Source organism: Pelecanus crispus, chromosome 6 (genome assembly GCF_030463565.1).
Source record: "Pelecanus crispus isolate bPelCri1 chromosome 6, bPelCri1.pri, whole genome shotgun sequence".
Lineage (NCBI taxonomy): Eukaryota > Metazoa > Chordata > Aves > Pelecaniformes > Pelecanidae > Pelecanus > Pelecanus crispus.
Window position 1 is genome coordinate 34483067 of NC_134648.1, and position 18039 is coordinate 34501105.

General features: G+C 41.9%; 1 protein-coding gene across 1 annotated transcript in view; it reads left to right on the forward strand.

Annotated features, from left to right (window-relative positions):
* Positions 1 to 16057, forward strand: part of MAP3K9 (mitogen-activated protein kinase kinase kinase 9) — a 54785-nt gene extending 38728 nt beyond the window's left edge. Inside the window, exons 5-11 of the mRNA XM_075712600.1 lie at positions 878 to 1053; positions 3536 to 3776; positions 5509 to 5631; positions 6358 to 6511; positions 12719 to 12831; positions 13489 to 14304; positions 15576 to 16057. Coding sequence (XP_075568715.1) covers positions 878 to 1053; positions 3536 to 3776; positions 5509 to 5631; positions 6358 to 6511; positions 12719 to 12831; positions 13489 to 14304; positions 15576 to 16057 — 2105 coding nt within the window. The remainder of the gene's footprint in view (positions 1 to 877; positions 1054 to 3535; positions 3777 to 5508; positions 5632 to 6357; positions 6512 to 12718; positions 12832 to 13488; positions 14305 to 15575) is intronic.
* Positions 16058 to 18039: the final 1982 nt, after the last annotated feature.

The following is an 18039-nucleotide window of genomic DNA, read 5'->3' on the forward strand; positions in this document are numbered from 1 at the left end:
CATTTTCTATTTCCGTTTCTGTTTTCAATGTTCAGTTCCCATCACTGTAAAAGGAGTACCTTTTTGTACTATTGCTAGTTGAGTTGCCTCATGTGGTAAGATGGGTACCTTAAATTCTGCATTTTTAGAGCTCTGTAATTGGGTAAGTCATTGCATTAGATTGTAAATGAAAAAGCTTGTTTATCTGTGGTTTCTCTTAAAAGCAAATGAAAAAAGCCTGATGAAACAATTTTCTCAAAAGAACCCTTTATAATAGGAAAACTCCCAATGCACTATTTGATGTCGTTATTTACTTGAATCTCCTGTTTGCACTCAAGCTATGCCCAGTCTGCTTTGCAGGAGAGATTTTCAGTTCTGCGGAAGAGATTCATAATGACTCAGCTTAGTATTAGAGTTTGGCATTAGGAAGAACTCTGATAGATATCCTTCTGCAGTATGGCTGTTAACTCTGCAGTGTAAGTGTGATAAAAGAACTGTTTGCAAGAGTCTTGCATAGTTTCTCCACTCTGTGAGCACGTACAACTTAAAATATTTTAAGGAAATTATTTATGATTTTTTAATATACACTTGAAAATGTAAATTTCTGTAAAATTAGTAAACCTCTATTTTACCTGGCATATTATTGCAATGGAGCCTAGAGACCAGGTAGTTCAAGAGCTTAAGTGATGTTGGATATCGTATAAGCATGAAAGCATGAATTCCATATTTGACTTATGATCGGACAATAGTCAATGCAAGTGGGAAATGGGAAAGACAGGGTAACACAGATCGTGTGCATGCCACTCTTAGCCACTGGGGATCAGCAAAGTACTACTCATCCTCTCAAACCTCCATACTAAGAGATGCTTAACAGTTGCTTGTCTCCCTCCTATTCTAGATTGTTGGAACCCTGACCCACACTCAAGACCTTCCTTTGCCAGTATCCTAGACCATCTCACCGCCATAGAAGAGTCTGGTTTCTTTGAAATGCCCAAAGATTCCTTCCACTCCCTGCAGGAAGACTGGAAACAAGAGATCCAAGAGATGTTTGATCAGCTCAGAGCCAAAGAAAAGGTAAGTAGAGAAAAACACTCCATGCTTGTGCTTGCTGGATTATAGTTTTCCCATGTCATAATTCAAACAGGGATCATCGTTTAGTGCATCCCAGAGTTAATTTTGTATGTGCTTTACTGGAGCTTGTAATAAGTCCCCAAATCAATGGCAAGTTATAATGCACACAAGGGCGGAAACATGAGTAAAACAAATATCTGCATCCTGAGCTGCTACTCCTTCTAATATTGTAGTGAGCTTCCATTATACACTGTGTAAACTGCTATGATGAGTTGTCTTCATTGTTTAATGCATCTGATAACTACTTAACTCTTAGCATCTTCATTGAGAAGCCCAATGATAACTGTTAACAGTAAAAGTAGTGGGGGGATAGTTTCAGCATATATACTCCAGCAAACATTGCAGCTTTGGTTCTGTCATGTTTCTGTTTTACAGGTTTTGAGCACAGCCAAATGGATACACTGTAATAAACATGAGTGCTACCAGGGGGATGGTCCAATAACTGTTATAATTGAAGTCCATCTGGGTAAATAGCAGGAAACAAAAATGTTAGCAGGATAAAAGGAATTGGGACCATCAGCCTTAAAGAGTAGAAGTGAAAAAGCTGAAGTTTTCTTCAAGCATACTTGCAGAAAGCACAGCTTGCTGCATCTATGTTAAGGTCCTTACAGAGACCGTCTTTACAGTTGTTGGTATGAAATACTGCAGTAGAATCACTAAAGCAATAATATTTTTCTAAGTTCACCATCTCTTGCCTAAAAATAAATTTGTAATAAGTAGCCAATTTGATTTGGGTTTAGGAAGCAGAGAGGAAGAAAAGGAGACCTTAGGGCAGGGAAGAGAAGTCCTACAACAATGCTTAAAACATTTCTAGTCACATATTATAGTAGCTTTTGGGAAAAATAAAATAGCTAATAGGCATTTCCCTGCTGCTGTTGTCCTGTGGCATAACTGTGTTGGAACTGTTTTTGAAAACCAGAAACTTCAACAGACAAACAGAAGACCAAATAGTAGTAGCTAGACTGCCCTCAGGTTTTGAGTACTGTATTCCTCTGTAGCAATGGGGAAAGAGAATTTTATATCCTGTTCACCTCATGAGTAAAACGTACCAAAACTCTGTGGTGATGGGACAGGTAACAATGACGTTATTAAAATAAATTTAAAAATCTAAACTAAACTCTATCTGATAATCTATCTGAAGTTTAACTTGAATTCTTCAGTTTTTACCTTCCACAGTGGAATTAGCCAGCTGGAGATAATTATTCTGAGTGCTGAATTCTTTTGTCCTTGTGGTGAGAAGAGAGGAGTGCAGTGAGAAGACATTTTGAGATCTCAAGGACAATTTCAGTTGACTCACTTTGTCAACAAGGGAAAGATTGAAAAATTTGCCTTATGCATCTTTATGCCTAAGGAGCAGCCACGCTTGTTGGAAAATAATGGGAATGACCTCCTGATGATGCTTTCTTCATTCATTTTTGTTAGAGCTGTGTGTTTTGCTATTTCGTGATGCATGAGATGACAAGGTTATATTTAAACAGTTTAACTCGATACTGAAGTTAACATAGGTACTTACTGAACAGGAAAGCAAAGATTAATTCTTTTCAATGTTATGACTAAATCTTCCAAAATGGGTTCCCATATGCATGGTACACTACAATGGCTCTTGTAAACATGTTCATGTCAGATATCCAGCATATTTTCTCATGACTCTGAATGTAGGATTCAGTGCCTTTTCAGAGAATCACAGAGTGGTTGAAGTTGGAGGGACCTCTGGAGGTCATGTGGTCCAACGCCCCGACTCAATCAGGGCAACCTAGACCCAGTTGCCCAGGACCGTGTCCAGATGGCTTTTGAATATTTCCAAGGAGGGAGACTCCACAGCCTCTCTGGGCAACCTGTGCCAGTGCTCAGTAACGCTCACAGTAAAAAAGCGTTCAGAGGGAATCTCCTGTGTTTCAGTGTGTGCCCGTTGCCTCTTGTCCTGTCACTGGGTACTGCTGAAAAGAGCCTGGCTCTATCTTCTTTGCACACTTCCTTCAGGTTTTTATATGTGCTCATAAGATTGCCTTTCCCCCCACCCAAGCCTTCTCTTTGCTAGGATAAACAGTCCCATCTCTCTCAGCCCTTCCTCGTAGGAGAGATGCTCCAGTCTCTTAATCATCTTCATGTCCCTTTGTTGGACTCTCTCCAGTATGTCCATGTCTTTCTTGCACTGGAGAGCCCAGAACTGGACACAGGATTCCACGTGTGGCCTCACAAGTGCCAATGTCCAAATTTTAATACTGATATGAAGGGCCTTGAATGGCAAGCATAGAAATTCTTGAGTGTTGTTTTAGGTTTTTGGCTTTCAGCTGAGCCTTTAAACAGTGGTGCTAGCAGCGCTGTGAGCACAAGTCATTGCTGCTGTACCTTCTGAACAATTAGTTAGTTTTAACCTATAAGTCACAAGGTAGCTTTTTGTTTCTCCTTTCTTATCTCCCTGCAGGAGCTGCGGACATGGGAAGAAGAGCTGACTCGTGCTGCTGTTGAACAGAAGAACCATGAGGAGTTGCTACGAAGGCGGGAACAGGAGCTGGCAGAACGTGAGATTGACATCCTGGAAAGGGAGCTCAACATCATCATCCACCAGCTGTGTCAGGAGAAGCCTCGGGTGAAGAAACGCATGGGGAAGTTCAAGAGGAACCGGCTCAAGTTAAAAGATGGCAATCATATCAGCCTGCCTTCAGGTTGGTGACGTGTTAGGCTGTGTCAGGTGAAATGGGAGGAACAGGTGAACCTGTAGCTTTAGTAGCTACTTTGTACTGATACTTGTACATTAGAAGGTATTGGATGTACTTTGGGAAAAACATGCCTCTTTGGGATCAAGAAATTAAATTTGATGCTCTTGTGGCTAGCATTCCCCAAAGTTCCAAGTATGAAAGCCAGAAGTAAATTTGAGATGTTATGTGTTTGTTAGTAAACCTGCTCCAGCATGGGCTCCTCTCTCTCCACGGGTCCACAGGTCCTGCCAGGAGACTACTCTAGCGCAGGCTCTCCATGGGGCCACAGCCTCCTTCAGGTATCCGCCTGGTGTGTGGTCCTCCCTGGGCTGCAGGTGGATATCTGCTCCACCGTTAACTCCCATGGGCTGCAGGGGTACAGCCTGCTTCACTGTGGTCTTCACCACCGACTGCAGGGGAATCTCTGCTCTGGCACCTGGAGCACCTTCTCCCCCTCCTTCATTGACCTTGGTGTCTGCAGGGTTGTTCCTGTCACATGTTCTCACTCCTCTCTCTGGCTGCAGTTGTGCAGGTTCTGCCCCACCCCTCTCTAAAATATGTTATCCCTGAGGCACTACCACCATCGCTGATGGGCTCAGCATTGGCCCGCAGTGGGTCCATTTTGGAGCCGGCTGGCATTGGCTCTGATGGACATAGGGGAAGCTTGTAACAGCTTCTCACAGAAGCCATCTGTAGCCCCCCTGCTACCAAAACCTTGCCATGCAAAGCCAATACATTAAGAAATGGTGGACGTTCTTGCTCTGAGAATATTTTACATAATGCTGCAGCAGAAACCATAATCTACTGGATTGCTTGGTGCAGGAATCTAAAAATTATCGAAAATATGTTTATAGCTGTGAGACTACAGCCCTATATTGCTAGTTCATTTGTGAACTCATATTAACATACAAGTGACCTCTAATACCACCCTTCTGGAAGAAATGTTAAATGTTGGTGAGGTGTCAGAGAAGTCACTCTTAAGAGTAAAGATGGTGATTTTCAGAAATACTGAATCCTTAGCATTTCTGCTGCAGTTCCTGTATGGAGATTCAAATTTGTAAAAGAATAAAAGTGTGGGTTTTGTAAATAAAGCTCATTGTTACCTCAAGGATGATAGCTTACACTAAATTCTTTGTTTTCTGAGAGAGATTGGCTGTTCAGAAGAGCAATGATGATAAAATCATAGAATCATAGAATGCTTTGGGTTGGAAGGGACCTTGAGAGATCATCGAGCCCAACCCCCCTGCACTAAGCAGGGATTGAACCTGTGAACTTGGCGTTATTAGCACCATGCTCTAACCAACTGAGCTAAAATGTGCATGTTAACTATGCCTTTAGGTCTGTAAACACCTATTGCTGGTGCTTAGCTTAAGAAACTGAGAGATAAAGTGAAAGGAATTTATGCAGGGCTATATTTTGATATAAATGTTATCCAACACATGGGGATCTATGTGTATGTATCTCACACATATACTAAGACGATAATATTCATGAGTGTGAGCACACATCTTTCTTCTGAAGTAACTGCATGTATGATAGGGGGATAGCAATTAGCTGTAAAACTTCATTTCTACATAGATCCTGTAAATTATGCTCTTTAAAAGTTACCATAAATTATTATTTCTTTTTTCTTACATTAAAAAAGAATTTTAACTGTGTCTTTCTGCTTTTGTGTTTATTTTTTTCTTTTGGTCAACAGATTTCCAGCATAAATTCACTGTGCAGGCTTCTCCAACGATGGATAAAAGGAAAAGCTTGATCAGTAGCTGCTCCAGCCCTCCTGCAAGCCCTACCATTATTCCCAGACTCAGGGCCATACAGTGTAAGGAGCTCAATGTAGTATTGAATTTGGGAAATGTGCAGTCTGTCAGTGTGGTAAGATGCCAAGATTCCATATCTAGAACAGGACTCGGGGGGGGGATTTAAAAAAAATCTTAAAATGTTTGCCTTGTGCCCTGTATGTATGCATTTAGAGAGAAAAATGGAGTGTGTCATTGGAGTCCAAACCTTAAGTTCTTGAAATATTTCTGTCTGATTGTATAGAAAACACATTCCTTAGGTGTACAGGTTAATTTTTAAAAATACTAATTTGCAGAATAGGTCTGTGAAACATTATTGAAGTGGATTAAGTTACTGTTGGAAGGAAAGACAAACAAGGGCGCTTGTCATGAAAATAGTGTTCCCATAATAAAACAGAATTAGGCACACAAGCATGTATTAGAAGTATAAAAGGGATGTTAATTAATGTGTAGTGTTTGTATTGGATACCATGACACTTGTATGTCTGGAATCAAACTGGTGATTCTTAACGAGAAACCAGTGATGGAATAAAGCTGTAAAGCCTATCTGTACTAATTTTGAAGGGATCTGATTGTTAGATCTGTGTTGATAAATGGTCAGAATTATGGGAAAGAAGGCTGAATGGATGTTTTCATTACTATTCCTGTTCCAGCCTATGTGTTATTCTTTATGTTGCTGTGGAACTAATTCTTTAATTTGTGTATCTGTTTTTCTTTCCCATTTTCCACTGTTCTTCCCACTTGTGAAGTGACTCCTGCTGAAAGCAGTAAAACGTGGGGACGAAGCTCAGTCCTTCCAAAGGAGGAAGGAGAGGAAGAAGAGAAGAGAGGCCAGAAGAAAAAGGGACGCACTTGGGGACCAAGCTCACTTTGTCACAAGGAGCTAGGTGCAGGAGAAGATGGGTAAGAGAGGGCCTGGAACCAGACTGGTTTCCAGGTTCTAAAACTGGTTATTAGGTGGCTCACAGGAGATTTGCTTATCCTTTTGCAAACACTTTTCTGCTTCCAATCTTATTTGCTGTACCAGAGATGTTAGAGATTCAGAACAGATTACAAAGCTACATTGCATTCGATCCCTTGCTGGAGGTCCAGCACTGACTGATGCTTTCACTGTCTGCCATTACCTTGTTATGTGTATTTGTAAGCAGTAGAACTTCTTAGCTGTGCAAAACTGTTTCTCTAGTAGCTTTTCTTTATTTTCAGGCTCAACTTTCTGTAGTTTCCTATCATATCTGAAACTACTTCTCTTCTACAATTCTTAGCTATACTTTTTCTTGTCTTAAATGCTGTTATTTAAACAGTGTCTGGTAGAGCCAGGCAAATATCTTCTCTTCAGACTTTTGAAAAGAATGCACACCTTGAGTGAATACATCCTGAAAGTGACTTTTGCAGACATACAGGTTGTACCTCTATTTCAATAGATTCTTGTTCTGTGGCTTCTTTTTTTTAATGTGTGCGTGAACTATTTATACCAGGATTCCAATGGATCATTGCTGAAATGCTGCTTTAAACATGATCTTCTAAGAGGTTTGAATGCCTTGTGATTTTTAGTAGAGTTTGAAGCTTCTTCCCCTGCTAAATTGATAGTTTGACTCTTGCTGTATTTTTTTAGCGGGGAAAATAAAACAACTGGCTATAATTTATCTTTTAACATTATGTGCTCAGGTGTGAAATTCCTGGAGAATAGATGTTTATATAATGCATCACTATTGCAGTCCTCTGCAAGAGGGCCTGGATCTAAGTGTTCTGATGACATTAAAATATGTTCTCCTTCAAACGTACTCTTGACATGTTAACAGGGCAGTGTGGAGGAAGCTTCTTTGACTGCTGCCTATGCTTTGCCTATTCTATAGATGGAGTACAGCATTCTACAGAATTAAAACAGATAGAATCATAGAATCAGAATCATTTAGGTTGGAAAAGACCTTTAAGATCATCCAGTCCAACCATTAACCTAACATTACCAAGTCCACCACTAAACCAATTAATTTCATGTTTCCTGGCTTGGTGGTTGGATTATTTTTAATGAAAGTAAAAACTAGGAATCATTAAGATTAGAAAGGACCTCTAAGATCATCAGTCCAACCATCAACCCAACAGCACCATGTCCACTAAACAATGTCCCAAAGGGCCACATCTACCTAGTTTTTTAAGACCTCCAGGGATGGTGACTCCACCACCTCTCTGGGCAGCCTGTTCCAATGCTTGACTACCCTTTCCGTGAAGAAATTTTTCCTAATATCCAATCTAAACCTCCCCTGGCGCAGCTTGAGCCCATTTCCTCTCATCCTATCGCTTGTTACTTGGGAGAAGAGACCAACACCCACCTCACTACACCCTCCTTTCAGTTGTAGACAGCGATAAGGTCTTCCCTCAGCTTCCTCTTCTCTAGGCTAAACAATCCCAGTTCCCTCAGCCGCTCTTCATAAGACTCGCTCTCTAGACCCTTCACCAGCTTCGTTGCCCTTCTCTGGACACGCTCCAGCACCTCAATGTCCTTCTTGTATTGAGGGACCCAAAACTGAACACAGTATTCCAGGTGTGGCTTCACCAGTGCCGAGTACAGGGGGACAGTCACCTCCCTGCTCCTGCTGGCCACACTATTCCTGATACAAGCCAGGACGCTGTTGGCCTTCTTGGCCATCTGGGCACACTGCTGGCTCATGTTCAGCCGGCTGTCGACCAACACCCCCAGGTCCTTTTCGGCCAGGCAGCTTTCCAGCTGCTCTTCCCCAAGCCTGTAGCGTTACATGGGGTTGTTGTGACCCAAGTGTAGGACCCGGCACTTGGCCTTGTTGAACCTCATACAGTTCGCCTCAGCCCATCGATCCAGCCTGTCCAGGTCCCTCTGCAGGGCCATCCTGCCCTCAAGCAGATCAACACTCCCACCCAATTTGGTGTCATCTGCAAACTTACTGAGGGCGCGCTCAATCCCCTCATCCAGATCGTTGATAAAGATGTTAAACGACTGGCCCCAAAACTGAGCCCTGGGGAACACCGCTTGTGACCGGTCACCAACTGGATTTAACTCCATTCACCACAACTCTCTGGGCTCGGCCACCCAGCCAGTTTTTTACCCAGCGAAGAGTATGCCCATCTAAGCCATGAGCCGCCAGCTTCCTAAGGAGAATGCTGTGGGAGACAGTGTCAAAGGCTTTATGGAAGTCCAGGTAGATGACATCCACAGCCTTTCCTTCATCCATGAGGCGGGTCACCGGGTCACACTTCACAATCATTAACTATATAAAAGGGCAGGAGATCACTGAAGCTGATAGAAAAACACTTCTACCTTGAAATCATGTTCTTAGAATTCTGGGAATAAAGCTCTTCAGTTTCTGTTCATTACTCTACAGTCTGAAGCACTGAATTGCTTTTAGGCACAGACAGCTGGAAAAGAGTTGCTTGCTAACTATGGTTGTTCTGAAAACTGTCCTGTTCTCTCTACAACTGAGATGTTCTATAGTATTCATCACCTTTTCCAGGGAGACTCAATACAGCTGTGGCATTTTGCAGAATATCTGAAACATGATAGTGTTGCTGAGAGGGCAGTATGGTTAACATACAATGAACTGCTGCTTCTTGCTGAGATCATGCCAGACTGCAGACCTTAATTTAAAGGAAGCATAGTTGCAGTAAACGTTAATGACTCAAAAGATAGAGTGCTTGCTATTTTTAGTATTTTTTAATTCTAATTTTAGAGGGTAGTGGGATAAAAATTGGGGTAAATTGAAGAGCTAAACTTAGGATAGAACAGCCCTGTTTGAGTCTTCTCCATGACACTGTTCTGGTAGCAGCAGTGCTGCTATCCCAGCTGCTTACATGACTCTGTGATCAAAGGAACTTGAATCTTCATCTTTTTTTATCATTTTGCATGTGTTCTTCACAGGAGGTAATTCCAAATTTATGGAAGAACAACACTGTGGGAATTGCAGTGAAATTCTCTGTCATGACTAAACTGACCTGTAGTTAACATCAAGTAAAGGCAGTCATGAGAAGATTATACAGTGATTATTCACCATTCTGCATTTATCTTTGAGCATAAGGAATATGCACAGCAGCAGAAGGTTGCTGTGCTGAATTGCAGAGATTCGATGAAGCTTTATGTTGGGCTTGTGTAGTGACAGTTCAGTTGTGATCTTATGATATATTCTCAAGGATATATGATGAAGTCTTAATTGCCTTTAAACTTGGCATTGATTAGTCTCAGACTGTTACTATGGCATGGGTGATCTTTACCCTATTTACGTTTTCACACTGGTGGTGTTACTGATTTTACGGAAGGTGACAGTGGATGTGGGGTAGTTGTAGTCCTTTAGCAGTTTCCTCTTAAAATCTTGCAAGCTAAATAGGGGTGAGCCTAGGAACAGACACTTTTTATTCATGACAATATTGTATTAATGCCTCAACTTGGTGTTACAGAGTGGTATTAAGACACCAGAGATGCCGTCTTACAGTTGTAGGGAAGTTTTTTTGCAATTTGCTGAGCGAATAAGCCTTGTCACCTTGTCACTCCTAAAGAGGGGTGCTTTTAACTTCCCAATAGAAAAAGGCAACAGAGAAGTAACTCAACCATAATACAACAAACAGAGTAATAACCTTCCTGTTATTTAATCTAAATATATTACAGGTAAGAACTCTTTAGGTTCCTGAATTGTCAGGCTGGTGACTGAAATAGTTAGTTTTGCTGCTAGTGCTTTGAAATCATTCCAGTTGCTCTTTCCTTGGAGCAGTAACAGAGAATACTGCTGTAGTAGGAATGTACTCTAAAGTCAGCATGTTTTGAATTGTTTTTAAATGCACACTACCGTCTAATTAAGAGGGTGTGCAGCTATCCTCTGCACAGGTCTTTGGGGTCTGCTCAGAATTTGGGGGGGGAGAGAGAGAGAAGGAGCAAAAAATAAAAGGGAAGGATGAAGATTTTATAACGTTGAGGCAAACATAGCAGGCCTTGAAATTGTTCTGGTAGCTATTTTTTTTTCCTGTTCAGGTTGAGCCACACTTTGTCACTAACAGCAAATCTTCAGTCTCTTTTTTGCAAGGGAAGATTGCTCTGAGAAGTCATAGGAAGCAAACTAAGTTGCTGTGTCCTGCTGTTCAATAAAGGGCAATTCACAAGACCCTTTAGATAACTATGACTGTAAAGTGAAGGCTAAACTGAAGATTACTGCTGCCTATCCCTTACAACTTTGCTATCTCTGCATATAGAGAACAGAGTATGTGCTTTGCCTGCTCCATGGAAATCTCCGTTTCCTCTTTAGTTGTCTACCCATATTGTAAGAGGTTTGACATTTACTTTTGGAGGTGATCACACTGCTAACATGGTTCATTTTCACTCACCAGCTTTCCTTTAATATGCTGCTCTATTTATAGCATTTATCCTAACTATGCATGTTGTACACATGGTTAATTTAGATACAACATACATTATTTGGTGGGTTGTGTTACATAGCTGAGTATAGCGTGGAGGGAGTAAATTAGAACAGACCTGCACACCGAATTGCATCTCTGTTGTAAGACCATGTGGTTGTCTGTCTTGAGAAGTAGGATTGAGCACTGTGCTGTCTGGATCGAAGTTCATAGCAGGGTACTGCATGTGCCAGAATGGTTAATGGGGGGAAAAATGATGGACTTTCAAGACAGTTGAGAACTCCACAGGATACTTTCAGTGTGATGCCTAGAGCACAGTTATCAATCATGTGAACATGTGCTGAATCAAATTTAGACCTTGTGTCCTTGCTATAGCAATATAGTTTGGGGACAAGGAGGGCATCCCAGTTAGGTAGAGAATAGAGGAAAAATACATACCAAGGCAAAAAAGCCTGATATAATAAAACTTTGAAATCCTGCAATGGAGGCCATCTTAGAAATGCAGAGTGATTCTCGTGGCAAATAAGAATCATGAGAGATAACTTCTATATGCGTATATCCTCCTTCCTCTGTAAGGGAAGGATTGTGATGAATTATGTGGCTTATCAAAGAGCCATGCAAGTTAGTAATGGAGTTGTAAGAGGTCTCATCTCCTAAGTTTTTTCTGTTCTTTTAATAACAAGTCGATGCTCTCATGTGTCCAGTTGAGATCATTCAGACTATCCACAGATCTTTCTACTACTTTAATTCAATTTCTGTCTATCCTAAGCATATGTTAGCTTTTCACCAACACTATGATGTGTTTCATTTTGGAGTTTGGAGAAAGGCACCAGAAATCTCCCAGTTCAGACTATATTGATAACTGAGCAATAAAACTTTGCTGAGTAGTGATATGTCAGAAAGTTGTGCTGCTTACTAAAGTTGCTTCTGATGTCATGAAAATATTGTAGGGAACAAATAGGATGATGGTAATGAATACCTGTGAATGGGGACTACTAATAAGCTCAGGCGTCTGGTGACATACCTTTAAATGCAGGTAACATCAAAGTAGGAATTTGGTTTTGGGTTTTTCACTTGTTTGGTTTTTTGAGTTTTGGAGGTTTTTTGTCTGTAAGTAAAAGAAACAATGACATAATTTATGATTTTAGTTACCTATTTTTCCATAATCTAGAACTTAACGCTTTTAACTGTCTGTACTTCAATACAGTGCTTTCTTTAGAGGAGAAATATTGGGGTTTATAATATAGAGGCATGACTTTGCTGTTACAGTGACTTTAGCATATTATTGTCCCAGTGATCTTTGAGTTTCATTGTTCATTTGCATTTCACATGGAAATGTTTTTGGAGATATTTTTTCCCTCCTCCTGTTGAGCACTTTTTTTTTTTTTTTTTTTTTTTTACACCTGCCATGGTAGGTTTGCCTTAGTTTAAAAAGAAAATGTTCCATCTGATTTGATGCAGTGGTGCTTTCTATTATTCTGCATTCATAGCTGTTGGTTATCAGCAGAGGTCCTTAGACTGCCATGGTGTAACAAATGAGGGAAGGACTTTTTGACTTTTCTTGTGTTTTAAGGTGCTGTAAAGATGTTAGAAAATGTCTTGCTATGGGAGGACTTCAAATCTATGTAATTAAGATGGATGTGCACGTGCCCTAAGTAGAGCAATGGAGAATATAGAAGGGGGGTGGGGGTGAAAATTGGTTGTGAGCATGGTACATTTTCTCCCATCTTTCTACTATTTCAGTCTGAAAGCTCTGGTAGAAGGATACAAACAGTGGTCATCCAGTGCACCGAACCTTGGGAAGATCCAGAGAACTGCACCTGCTTTTCCAGGATTCACCAGCTTAGCAGAGATGGGTAAAGGAATTCCCTGGACTTTATATTCTCATCCCTACTTCCATTCACATTTGAATGAACCTCTCCTTTCCTGACCTTCACCTGGTACCTTACAGCAATGTTTCATTTTGGTGGTATCAGTTTTTCTTTTACTCTTCTACTCTTTATCCTTCTGGATTTTCTTTTTGTTCACTTCTCTGCTTGTGCTTCTTATCTGTCAAGCTAACAAGCTTCTCTTAAATCCCCTCTAGCTCCATGCTACCTCTCACTCCTTTCCTGTTAATGATATTTAGATGTGCAGCATGGTTACATCTTCACTTGCAAGGAGAGATCCTTATAATTTTCCTACCTTTTGTTCCTCACTCCCAAACATATAAAATTATTCTAGAAGTAACTGAGGTGTAGATTGCTTCTGAAATGCTGTTCTGCAATTGATCCCAAATAGATTAACGTGTCACTAATTTCTTCCACTTTGATAGTGTTTCCAGGCACTTGTCTCAGCCTATCTGCTTTGGAGACAGTAGCCCGTGAGTATTTGGCAGTTGGTGAATGATGCTTGCGATGAGGACAGTTGCATCTTCTGAGGAGAAGCTTATTTTCATGTGTATTTATAAGACAGTGAAATTTACCAGTGGAAATGTTACATCCATGCAAAATCTGTTTTCATTTGCTTTCCAGATGATGAAGACAGTGAATGTCTTAATGGGGAGGGCAAAGTGCACCCTTCACCTGGGCACAATCAGTCGTACCTCTGCATCCCATTTCAGAAGAATGAAGACTGGGATGGCCCTTCTAGTGATGCCAATGAGGAGTCCACCCCTGTGAACTCTGCTACGAGTACCCCGCAGCTGACACCCACCAACAGCCTCAAACGTAGTGGCTCCCACCACAAGCGATGCGAGGTTGCGTTGCTTAGCTGTGGAGCAGTGCTGGCTGCTGCAGGCCTGGGTTTTGATCTGTTAGAAGCAGGGAAGTGTCAGCTGCTGATTGAGGAGGAGCCAGAGGCACCCAAGGAAGAGAAGAAGAAGCGTGACAGCATTTTCCAGCGAGCTGGACGCCCACGCAGGAGCACTAGTCCACCTTCCCGAAAGATCTTCAAGAAGGAGGATCCAATGTTGTTGCTAGGCGAGCCATCCACATCCCTCACCCTTCTTTCCCTGTCTTCCATTTCCGAATGTAATTCCACCCGGTCCCTGCTGCGCTCAGACAGCGATGAGATTGTGGTGTATGAAATGCCTGTCAGCCCAGTGACAGTCAAGGCTCCCTTGCCAGCCATTACCAACCCACTAGTCAATGTCCAGATCGAAAGGTTCAAACAAGATCCCAACCAGTCCCTGACTCCCACACATGTGACGGTCTCTTCCCACACCCATCAAAGTGGGCACAGGCGCACACCTTCTGATGGGGCCATCAAAGGGAGTGGACTAATTGTGAATGGGTGCCCAACCAGTGGATGCCCTTCCAGTAGCTGTTTAACTGGAGCACTGGGAGCAGGTAGGTTTTCAGCCATCTTCCTTTTCCTCTTCAGAATAAAGACCCAAACAATATAATTACTTGTTAGGAAGTAAACGTGTTGTTTATACAGCATCCATTGTGATGGCCAGCACACAAGAAGAGCTTATGGATCTTATCTTTACGCAAATAATGAACAGAATAATGCAGTAATGGTCTCTGTTCCAGCATCTTTGTGCTAAGGAACCCTCTCTGCTCCCGTGCGCTGTGAGGCAGAGCATCGTATTGTTTAATAGACAAAGATGGTACCAAAGTACAAATATTGCGCATTTTTAGCAGTTCCTTGAGCTTCCATCTCCATTTCCTTTATACACTTGTTTGTATTGCTGTTACAATTTCAAAGTAAATTCTGATCTTTAAGGCAGTGAAAACTGGATCTCTACAGCAGTTTGGGGCTGTGCCACTGTTGCTCTTGTTCCTTTGCAAGCAAGGGGGATCTTCCTGGGTAGGTAGTGTTCTCACTGTTGCAGTCTTTGGGAGTGGCTGTGACTTGATAACTTAAAAAAATGCTTTCCTGCTTTCTTGCCCTAGTAATTCAGAGGGAAAAAAAGGACTGGAATATTAAAATCTGATTTAATTAGAGTTTTCCCAATGGTAAAACAAAATGTGAGGTTGTCTGTTGAATGGCAGTCTGCAGTAAAATGTGGGTTAATGCCACTGAGAATACTCATTAAAATGGTATTCGTGAAAATTTAAAAGTTACGTCGTGTTTATAAAAACAAAACAAAAAAAACCCCAACACCACCCCCTACCCCTAAATGAAAACAAACCAGGAAGCGTCCACAGTAGGTAGTGTTAAATGGCTGTTCCAGGAAGTTGGTCCTGCTTGCTGCAAACAGGTATCACATATCCTGCTGTGCAAGTGTCTCCCTGATCCATTCAAGCTGTTAATGGGTAATGTGCCCTCCAAAGGATTTGGAGAGTCCTCACCTCTGGTAGGAGGTCAAATCCATGTTCTCCAGTGTGAAAACTGAAGAAAGCAAATGAGAGAATGAACCAAACTTGCTGCTTGTGCTAGGTCAGTGAAACAGGTGCCTTGCAATGTGTTGAGAACAGTGTAGGGATAAAGAAGCCAGTTATTCACCAGATAGGCGTAATCTTGAAGATAATGGAGTTTGTAGATTCTGAATGGAGACTTTCTGCTTTGAAAATGTTTTCACAGTGTACATACAATAGACTAAGATCTGTTGGAACCATTTAGCAGTGACATCTAACATGTTTCCCTCTTCTCTTACATTCTCTGTTTTGGATAGGTGTATTAAAAACACCTAGTCCAAGTAGAGATCCCAATGAGGTCCCACGCCTGCCAGACCCCAACCTTGTTTTTCCTCCAACCCCAAGACGATGGAATGCACAGCAGGACCCCACACTGGAAAGACCCAAGACATTGGAGTTCCTGCCCCGGCCACGTCCTGCAGCCAGTCGGCAGCGGCTTGATCCCTGGTGGTTTGTGTCACCCAGCAATGCCAAGGGTGAATCTTCTGCCAACAGTTCAAGTACTGATACTCCAAGCAATCTGGACTCTTGTTTTGCTAGTAGCAGCAGCACTGTAGAAGAGAGACCTGGACTGCCTGCACTGCTTCCTTTTCAGGTGGGTCTTCCTGTAGAGGAGCGGACACTGTTGGACATAGATGCTGAGGGGCAGAGCCAGGACAGCACCATTCCGCTATGCAGAAGTGAACTTAACACACACAAAGCTGCAGCATATGAACTCAAGCAAGAATTCTGGTCTTAGTATGAAATCCGCTGGGGACAGTGAGCCCCTCTAAATTCAATCCTACTTTTTGCACTGAGAATGCACTTTGAAGACAGATGAGATGGAGGGATGCTACAGATATCATATGGTGCTGCCTCTGCTGAAGATGTGTTGTTCGACTGCCTGATTTTTGTCTGCAGTTGGATGAAACTTGGCAACTCTGAGCTGCTGACTTTTGCTGTGGGGTTTTTCTGTAGTCTTCCCTGCCCTCTTATTGCAGTTTGAATCTGCAATGAGCTAAAATTATCATATCAAAGTCTTTGTTACTGACCTTGTAGGATTTGGCACTTGCAGTGAGTATATTGGTATCTATCCTGGTATTAATCAGTATTTTCAAAACTCAAATATTACACTACAGCAGACACCAGTGTTTGATGTTTTCCCGAGGAATCCAGGACAGAAACAAGTAAATATCTGGAGACTACCTTCTCTGAAATGTATTCAGATCATTAGATAGGCCTGGAAATCATGGTACCCCCACTGAAGGAGCAGAAGTAGCTATCTTAGACTCGCTTGTCCTCTTTTGCTCATGTGATTGTGCAAGGTGGAACAGATTGCAGAGGAGGGGCATGGCATCTCCACTGGTGGAGGTCTTTGAGAACAGACTAACTAGACTGTTGGGAACAAGTAGGTGTAGTTGATCCTGGCTTCAAGGCAGTTCAGATGGACTTCAACGATCTCTTGAGGTCCCTCTCAGCCCTATTTTTCTATGACCCTGTGCTTTTGAAAAGATGAAGGCTTACGGTATGGCTGTTAATTCTAGCTTGCTTTTTTGTTTCAAACTTTGGTTCCATCAGCCTCCTTTTCCCATCCCCTGTATCCCAGACTCACAGTCAAGCTGCCTCAGCTTTGGGGAGGGAATTAGCAGGAACTCTTTCTTTAAAGCTCTGCTGGCTTGCAGAAGTAAGTTATGTGTCCCCACACTCTTCTTTTTTTTTTTTCCCTGTTTTTCCTCCTTTCTTGTGCTTTCTAGGAGTGGCCCTTGAAACCCAAGACTGTTCTTATGCACACTGATACTTGTTTAAGGCTCTTTTGAAATTGAGGCTTGTTAGTAGTTGGATTGTGCAAACAGGAATCGGAACATCTGGATTCTGTTTTATGTTGTCACTGACTCACTGTGTGACCTTGGGCAAATAATGTAACCTCTGTGCCTGAATTTCCCCATCTGTAAATAATAGGAATAATACCTACCTCACAGGGGGAGGGGTTGGGACATATGTAATAGGTATAAAGTCCTTTGAGATCTTTGAGTGAAAGGCACTATAGACATGTAAAACTTTACTCTTGTTCAAATACGTAAAAACTCCTAACGCTGGAGCAAGAACAGACCCCTGTCTTGAAGGAGGAAGTCACACAAATAGGATGTGCCTATGCTCACAGTTTTCTGTACAGAGACTGCAAGCGTGTCTGTGCCTCTGCAGGCATATCTTACTGGCTTTAATGAGAGCTTCACTCTTCCCCAGTTTCAGCATTATAAATAAGGGGTGTGGCCTTTATATGAGTGTAATAGGATAGTCTGCTTTATTGCAGGGTACAGCATATCTGTTCACTCTTTTTGTACGGATCTGTGCTCATTTTGTTATTCTACTGACCATTTGGGTGCAAATAACTGATTTGACAGTGCTGCCAATGCAATGCTCAGCCTGTTAGGGCAGTCCAGTCCTGTTGTGAAGACAGCGTAGCCGAATACTCTTGCAGCTGTCAGCACAGGGAACTGTGTTTAGATGTTTGCAACCTGATGTTAAAAACCAGCATGTGCAGGGAGGTACTGTACTTAAGGTTTTTTTAATCCTGTGAGGGCTAAAACCAGCATGTTGCCATTAGTCAAGTGGACCTTTTTTTCAAGCAAATACGGTATGTTTTCATGTAGAAAGGTCATGTTTCTTGTTTATCACGTTCCATGAAACGTGTTTAATGGCAGAATTACTTTTTTCTGCCTTCCGCATTGAATGCTCCAGAGC